The 9,447-nt window shown below is 39.9% G+C and overlaps 1 protein-coding gene across 1 annotated transcript; it reads right to left on the reverse strand.

Annotated features, from left to right (window-relative positions):
• Positions 1-3,734: 3,734 nt before the first annotated feature.
• syf2 (SYF2 pre-mRNA-splicing factor) lies at positions 3,735-7,983 on the reverse strand. The gene is given in 7 exon segments (NM_001200829.1): positions 3,735-4,159; positions 4,238-4,336; positions 4,593-4,683; positions 6,264-6,381; positions 6,704-6,829; positions 7,515-7,613; positions 7,961-7,983. Coding segments are annotated over 7 exon segments (717 nt in total). The 5' UTR covers positions 7,979-7,983; the 3' UTR covers positions 3,735-3,993.
• Positions 7,984-9,447: the final 1,464 nt, after the last annotated feature.

A 9,447-nucleotide genomic window follows, 5' to 3' on the forward strand; every position in this document is an offset into this window, starting at 1 on the left:
CCACGCCCTCGCCACGTGCTCGCCACGCCCTCGCCACGCCCCCTGACGAAACCGCTTCTGTTGTTCCAGTCGAGCTTTTTCAGGGCCGGGGCAGAACCGATATTTCAGGCCAGGAACCCGCCCCGGAACCGTGTGGAAAGTGTTGTGGATTTGTTAGGGGTTTTATTAGTGTTTTAAATCATTCATAAATGAAACATGCACATAGTTTGACCTGAAGGACACTTTACCGGTGTTTAAAACGTCATTTATTCTCACTTTATACGCATATTTATAGATGCAATATCAGTGGAATCTAGTCCACGGTGAAAATAACCACGAACATCCACAAGATGGCGGTGGTGCTACAGAAACACCAGCCTCGCCTTCTGCGCATGCCCAGTACACTACAATGGCGTGTTAAATGGCGGCTTTTGATTTGTCAAGTTGTCGTGCCTTTGTTTTCCTGCTATTTCTCCCTCAAATCTCGCTAAGCTGCAAATGTTACTGCCCCGCTCCCCCAAGCTCTATCACATCTGACCCAACTCCTCAGATCATTGCTAAGCCATAAGAGCAAGAAAGCAAAGTAAAAAAAGTCTATTTCCATTTAATTTGTTTTAATGCAGTGTGGGCAGACCATACAAACCCGCTGGTGTTATTCATCATGCTTTTAGTTCCTTTAGTTCTCTGTTTATCTCCTTGTTGCTGATATGTATTATTCAGTACACACTGCTGTTGTCTAGAAGTCTGTTTCGCATCTGTAACCTCACTTTTGGGATTAATAAAGTGTACTGCTCATGGCCATGTACAAGCACATCCTCTCATGATTGCTAATAGCATCTTAAAAGGATCGGTTTAGGATTAGGCTGTGTTTAAGACATTGGCAGTAAACTGCATTACCATATGCATATCTGAATCAGTCATAGTAACAGTCATAGTAACACCTAGGAATTCAGTCCATAAAGCCTTTCGTGTTGTTGCTCGTCATGATAAGGAGGGAATGAAACACAACAGAGCGCTCTGTTACGGGAAAACAATAGGCTACAACACAGCAAACTAATGAGCCATTTAATAATATACTATTAATTAAAAAACAACACCTCGTATATATTATCCATTTATAGTTACGCTTGTTTAACTTGCGTTATAGCAGCTATAAACAGTCGTTCTCTCAGCAGCCTCACTTTGTTTCTCAGAGCTCGTGACGTTACCGAGAAAGAGCCGACACTGGAGACTCCTTCTGTAAATCTCCTCACAGAAAACTTGACCTTATCAACAATAACACGCAGTTTTTCGAATCCGTTTATGTGGCGCGTCTACCACACGATTCCCCGCGTAAGGTGTTATTACAGAAACGGTAACGTACAGTATTAGGAAGAGCGCATTAATATAAACCTGTGGTGTGTAGATGGAACTAGCTGCTGTTATAGAGAATTAATCAACACCTTCTGATCGATCAGATTCGAGTATTCATCAGCACTGTGGTATCATTTCTATTGTGAAACATGAATTTTTGCTTTTAATAGTATGCCATTAGTGTTGCGCTAACCATTTGTTCCAGTTACTGAACAGCAGACAGTAGAGGATCCACTTCCTTCTGATGGATGACTTTTAAAATTAATGATCACAGTCAAGGCAATTTACTGATACATCAGATCAACCTGTCAGAAAGAGACTTGGTTTTGGCAGACGTCCAGCTGAACCGACTTTGTTCTTGCTTTCGATGATAAATATATCAACAGGCTGAATTCTTTTATGGCACCTTGGTCTTTTATGTTGTGTCATAGATTCCTGAGGTTTGCCTTTACATGTATGAAGCTGACATTGCCATTATACGATACACTGGAATCAAGCGACTGTGGGAGACACGTCATCAAGCTCGGGGATGATTTTTTATTTCCTTTGATGGGATAAGTAATTGGGAGGCCGATAGAGTTCCTGGACAAGTTCCTGGTCTGTTTTTTGGTCTCAGTAGTGCTGGTGCATGATGGAACATGAACAGTTTGTTCCTGATCACAAGATCTACCTCATGCTTTAACTTCAGGGGATGAAGTGGCCAGTGTGAATAGTTGCACTATATCGTGTAATTAGATGATGTTTTGTAGAGTGAGATTTATTACTTTTTAAGTTTATAAAATAAAATTTGACGAAGCCATGTACCAAGAATGCTGTACCAGCTGTGTGTATTTAGGAACTGAACTACAGAAATTAATCTTGGGCCTTTTCATCCACTGGCAAGAGACCTGTTGTTAGTGACGCACAATGCCTGTGAATTTCACTTGAAATATTACAAGCCTAATCTATAATTAGTTGTCTTTAATGCCACAGCTGCCAGGCACCTATTAAAGCCAATCACATGTGTAAAATACTCTCTGAGGCGCCTGACTCAGCAATTATTTAGCAATAAAACAGTCCAATAAATTTCACCGACAAATTGTGGGAACTGCTCGGTATTTCGTCCGAGCCGCTAATCAGTGATCTGATGTTCCAACCCTAGAGCTTCTCTAAAGAACATAAACACGTGATTGTCAAATACGTGAAGGGAAATCAGAGTCACAGTATTTCTACAGCATTATGAAAAATAATAAGTAAAAAAATAACACATCAGAAAATCTCAAAATATACAATACCGGTCAAAAGTTTGTGGACATTCGACTGAAATGTTTCTCATGATCTTAAAAACCTTTTGATCTGAAGGTGTGCGATTAAATGTTTGAAATCGGTGTCGTACACAAAAATATAATTGCTCCAACGTATTCGTTTCGTATTTGGCAATGATATTTATATGACGTATTTATTAAAGATCGACAGTTCCGTATATGTTATTCATTCGTAATTACATTTAATGTCGTCGAACGTCCAGGAAACAAGTTCCTGTTATAACTGTCGCTATGCAGCTGAGCTACAGTTGAGGTTATACTTTCACATACGCCTTGCAGAATCTTGCAATCAAAATTGCATGGTTGTTATCAAGTCCGGCCCTGAATAAGCGATTTCCCATAACAGATGTTTACATATAGTCCACAAGACGCAATACTAACTGTATTTACACAAATGAACCAGTTCAGAAGTTTACATATTGTTAATACTGTGTTATTACCTGGATGATCAACGACTGTTGTGTGAGAGTTCTTCATGAGTCCGTTATTTGTCCTGAGATGTTAAACTGCCCACTGTTCATCAGAAACATCCTCCAGGTCCTGCACATTCTTTGCTTTTCCAGCATTTTATGCATATTTGAGCCCTTTCCAACAGCGAATATATGATGCCAAGATCCGTCTTTTCACACTGAGGACGACTGAGGGACTCGTACACGGCTATTACAGAATGTGCAAATGATGCTCAAGAAGACCAACACGATACGTTACGAATCATAGGGGTGTAAACTCTTATTATTTGGTCTTCTGGGAACATGTAAATATCTTGTGTAGCTTCTGACGGACAGTACTAAATGGAAAAAATATATTTAAAGCAAAGTAATAATTTACACCAGTATCTCTCTCATTCTCTATATTCTCTATTTTCGCACTCTCAGATCAATTTCTCATTTTTTTTTTGGTGAGACTGGACTGAAGGAGCAGGAGCTCCATGAATTGGGACAAACATCTTTTATAGTCCGGAAAATAATTCAGACATGCGCAAAATATATCATTCAGGGCAGCATGGGAAAGGGGATTTATCACTTCTTGTATCTGTGCTTCGAGGCTGATAGAGGTCATGCTCAGCTGTTTCCGCTCGCTCACACACACGCACGAACATAAAACTGAAGATTTTTATTCAAGAGGACAAAAAAACAAAAACAAAAAAACAAATACACAGCATGAAAGACTCGACTTTCTCGCAACAGACCAGGAGCATCATGAACGGTATTACTTCCCACTAAGGGGATTGTTCGGGCTGGTCAGAGCAGGGTCTGTGTGTCGGAGTATAAACAGGGCAATAATAGAGAACACGCATGTTAAAGCATTAAAGATGATCTAAACACAGATCGCCGTCTCGATAGCGACACAATGACGGCTACACCGCGGTTCCTCTCTCCAGGTTCTGTTTGATCTCGGCGGTGTATTTTCCGTAGAAGCGCTCGGCTTTCTTGTTGAACTTGGCGTTTCTCTCGTTGATGTAGTCGATGTCGGCGTCGTCGTTGTAGGCTCTGCGCCGGCTGAATTTGGCGCGCTTCTCGATTCTGTTGGGGGGAAAACAGAATGAACGCACTTCTCTGTCTCACACACACGATCCTATAAACTCTGTCTCTGTGACTTACTGTTTGTCGACGTCCTCCTGCATGCGGTCGATGGCTTCTCTAGAGGGAACGTGCATTCCGTGGATCAGAGAGTTGGAGGTCGGATGGAAGTCTTCACCGCTGAGAGGAAACACGGGCAGGAGCTCAGGATTTATCATCATCATCATCATCAATAAACATCATTCCGAATAAACTTTAATGTTCTGAGCCTTTTTGCACTCAGAGAATGCAAAAACACTCTGTGCACATTTTCCATCATCCAACAGGACTAAGTTACTCTGCCTTACGTTAAACCAGATGACTACAGCTAATAATTAGTACTATATAAGGAAGAACTAGACATCAACAGTGCAGCTTAGAGTATCTGAATGCTCACCACTCCTCTCTTTGTCTTTCGTAGCTTTCCATATCAGGCTTTATCTGTCGAGTGAGCCGCTGATATTGCCTCAGCTGGGCCTCGGCGTACCCTACAGGGGGAACGAAGACGGGATGAACAAATAAAACGGTCCCAAAAAAACCCCACGGGTGACGACAGATGATGGGGAGACCGAGGGCAGAATGTAATTACCGTAACTGATCACAAACAGGGGCTGAAATCTAAACCAGACCCTGTTCAATTTCTACATGGTTTAATCTTCCCACATGGCAGAGAGACCCAAATTTTAACTCACTAACATGAACTGCACGCCCTTGCCCTTTAAAAAACAACAACAATAATGACTGATTAAAGTCACAATTCATTTTCCATACAATATTTCTAATGCTAAGAAAGCAGCAATTGGTAATAAACGCCCTGTTAGTAACCTTAGTTCCAGTTGAAACACTGTTATACAACACCCAGTAGAGTTCAACGTGGCAACAATATCACATCACATCACTTTAAGATTATTAAAGTGAGTCTATTTATCGTTGAGATATTATTTGAGAGATATTATAGATATTAGTCTGTTTGACTGCATAGATTCAATCCAAACCTCACTAACTCACAAACAACAATAATAATATCTGCTTGGACCCAATGTGTCCAGTCAGTAGAAAGTTCAGGAAAACAAAACTCTGTGACTTGGTTTATGTTAAGTTTGGTTTATGCGCATATGATTAATCTGTGCAGAGGTGATGGGTGCAATTTATTTTACTTTTGGCTACCGAACATTTGACAAGACACAGCCTGGATCTGGATCATCAATATTTTAGTAGTGTGTAAACGTTTGTGTAAGCCAAACTGAACCGAAGTTTTCCGCCGGATTTACAGAAGCGATTTTCTTTGTACTCGTGTGCGCATGTTAATCAGCTGTAAAGTGTAAAGCGCGTTCCTGTCACAGCTCATTTGCATATAGCGACGCCCACAAAACGGCATATAACGCATGACCGGGAGTTATTCTGCAAACATATTTAACGATCCGACAATAACAATAATGGTGATGACGATAATAAGCGAGGATGACATCTTCTGTCAACGTTTGTTTAAGGTTTCCGGCCCGTCCTCCGTTTACACGCCACCGCTTCTTTTGTCGTAATTAAATGATCCGTTTTATTTGTCTTAATTTATGGGTTTGTGTTGGCTCGCTTTCTTTATTTTTTTTCATATTCTTGAAATGAATGCCAGTAATATAAAGTGACTCATTTTCACAAATCCCACACCCTGACCTACTTGAACCAGCATGAGGATGTGTTTCTGATACAGACTCCAAAGCTCTTCTATAAGTCTCTGTGGATGAGGACGTCTGCTGAATGCCGTAAACGTAATAAAAATACGCAATTTAAACCCCCACAGTATATTCCGGATCTAAAAGTACAGTAATCCATGCAGATGATATGATTTGAAGTCGATCAAGCTGAGGTTTACATTAGTTAGTGTTCTTATTCACTCGCACACACACACACTCAGGAGCACGAGCAGGACATGAAGGTTTTTCTGAATTTCCAGGCTTTTCATACATGTAAACGTCCACATCAACGCTTAATGGATAACTCTGTTCACTTTTTACACTCGCACTAATAAGACACAGTGAAGTCCTAATAGTGCTCGAATTCCTAAGTAACTCACCTGCGAAGCCAGGATCAGGGTTTTTCTTCTTCTTCTTCCTCTCCCATCTCTCAGCATCCTCGGCGCTGATCTCCAACAGTTTCACACGGTGGTAATCCTCCCCTCGAGCCGCACACTCCTAACACGCATACAGTTAAACCGATTTTACAACTGGTGCAGATACACCGGAGCACGACGTCTCGCTTCAGACGTTTCCGCATTTCTGTACAGGAGGACTGTAAGAGCTAATGCTCTTTTAAACTCTGAGACTCGAACATTCTGATCTAGACTGTCGTCATAGAAACCGACTACACGCTAATGCCGCACTAAACCGAGCTGTGGGTAAAAACCACTGGGCTGTTTATTTAGGAATGTTTACAGCAAACAATTTGTGAAGAAAAAAAGCCTCATCGTTAAGTGCTGTGTTCGGTACAGTGCCGAACATTCGTGACGTTCCTTACCTTCTTCTTTTCATCCACCATGAGCTCATACTCGAGTCGAGCTTTCTTTGCCTCCCAGTTTGAGGGCAGCTTTAGCCGCTTGTCCTCCTCCACCACTTCCTGATGGTTCAGTTTACGCGCCTCATTCTGCAAACGGAAAAAAGACAAAGATCCCGGTAACGTTTATTAATTCCGCAGACGCTTTAATCTAAAAAAAAAAGAAAAAAAAGAAAAAAAAAAAGAGTGACTCAATAAGACCCACGAGGCAGAATAGAGTCCGAGCAGCTACACGACCTCTTGAATTCTGAGATTTGAACTTTTTCATGACGTTTCAGTTTAACACGTACAACCTTAACTGTTGACTCGTGTTGTAATAAACGCTACAAATCCACAGGTTACGGACACTACTTACTATAACACCGGGCTTACATTTTTAAAGTAAAGTATATCAAAGCAGCATAAAGTAACACACTTTCTAAATAAGGTGCAATATGTTGTGTACAAAACTGTTAAATCTGGTAAGAGACCCACTCTCAGGTGTCAATCTTTAACGCAAAGTCACAAAAATAATGGCACGCCTGCCCAAACACATTCCCAGATAGCCACAGCTACACCCCCCCCCCCCCCCTCCCAGAGAGCAGAAACGAATTATTTTGTTAAATAGCTTTTTGACAATTTGCCTTTCGTTATTGAAACAGTTTCTTTTGTATTTATGCCCATATGTGCTCCTGTATGTGAGAAGTCCAGAAACATTGAATAAGAAGAAGAGTTTGGAAGTGAATCTTTTCTATAAACGTGATTATAAAGTAATTTGAGGTTTGTGTTGTCTTACCCTTTTTAAGTGAAGCTCTCTGAACTTCCTCAGCCTTTCCTCTCTCTTCTGTGATGACGTTTCCGTCGGTTCCTCATCATAGGCTGGTCCACACACCTCCTTTCGACACGAGAACACAAAACAGCGCATTTAAAACAGAAAACACGAACTGAATCAAGTCTGTAACGTATCAGTAGACGTTTAACCAGAGTGTCAAACCACAACATATAAACCGCACAAGGCTATATACGCAATAGAAACGCATTTTCACTTCGATTAGCGAGGAGAGCTAATGCTAGCTACTTAGCTTAAATCACGGAATGAGGAAAATGTGAAAAACAAAATTATAAATGAAGAAACGTGTCTCGTAAATGTTATTTTACAAATAAACACAACAACAAATCAGAAGAAGTAAAAACAAAACGCGAACAAAATGCACTTTTCTTCAAGCCCACGGTTGTGTTTACCTCTGTGACAGACGCCATCTTGGTTTCTTGCAAAAACCGGAAGTGGTCCGTCACTGTACTACAGTCCTGGCGAACTCTTAATTTGCCTAAAGTAGTTCCTATCCATTAAGCAAACCTTGTGCTGTCCTTTATTATTCGACACCTAAAAAGCTTAATCGATCAGTCGATTATACAGGCACTTCCATCTATCCATTTCTATACCGCTCATCCTTCAGAGTCACGGGGAACCTGGAGCCTATCACAGGGAGAATCAGGCACAAGGCGGGGTACACCCTGGACAGGGTGATAATCCATCGCAGGGCACAATCACATACACATTCACACACCCATTCATACACTTTGGACATGCCAATCAGCCTACCATGCATGTCTTTGGACTGGGGGAGGAAACCGGAGTACCCGGAGGAAACCCCCGCAGCACGGGGAGAACGCGCAAACTCCGCACACACAGGGCAGTGGCGGGAATCGAACCCCCGACCATGGAGGTGTGAGGCGAACTATACAGGCACTTATTTACCCAATATAAATTAAGTTAACACCTGTCTTAATTGGCCTAATAATACTTTTATAATGATATAACAAATAATAAAATTTATTATAATAAAATATTTAAGTCCTGATAGTATTGTTACTATTACAAATAGTAAAATATCTGGATAAGGTGCCTTGATAAAAAATGTTCTTCATTCTTTAAGACAAGACACTACAGGGGAATTTAACTAAAAGTTTTGATTTATAAATAAATGTATTTTTATGTTCACAAATCACATATATCTAATTAAATATATGTACATTTGCATATAAACAAAAAATCTAGTTTTTGGATGAATAATAATAAAATAAATTGAATGTATTGTTTATTAAAGTAAAAATGACAAATAAATTGATATAAATATAACTTAAAATACATACACACATGCATATATATACGTACATACATACCCACATGCATACATACATACATACATACATTGACATACACATACACATACATAGGAAACAAGTGTTTTAGATTTATGAAATGACATGAATGTGCAGAGTGGGCAAAGCTTTAAGCCTTGCTCAAAGGTGCTAAGTTTCAGATGATATAGTGTTTGCAATTAGACAAAAATAGTGATATTAACATTTCTCTGTTTAGTTTTTAAGAGAACACACCAAAAATCATCTTTAAAAATAATATTTTTTTAATTTACTTTCAGTGTCTTACCATAAGTTTCAAATAGTGTGGTGGTTTCAAGTGGACAAATATAGTTTTGATATTTTTTTTTACTACAGTTTGAGATGTTATGCATGTAAATTATTAAATAATAATAATAATAATAATAATAATAATAATAATAATAATAATAATCCCTACTTGTAGTGATTGCCATGCAATAGTCTCCCAGTCTCAGTGAGTGCAGCAGATTACCCAGTCAACTGTTTTTAACAGCCTCGTAATGAAGCAGTTCAGAGAGATAAAAACAGAAGCTGACACAAGTGCACGC

This window comes from Ictalurus punctatus, chromosome 3 (genome assembly GCF_001660625.3).
Source record: "Ictalurus punctatus breed USDA103 chromosome 3, Coco_2.0, whole genome shotgun sequence".
NCBI classification, from domain to species: Eukaryota; Metazoa; Chordata; class Actinopteri; order Siluriformes; family Ictaluridae; genus Ictalurus; species Ictalurus punctatus.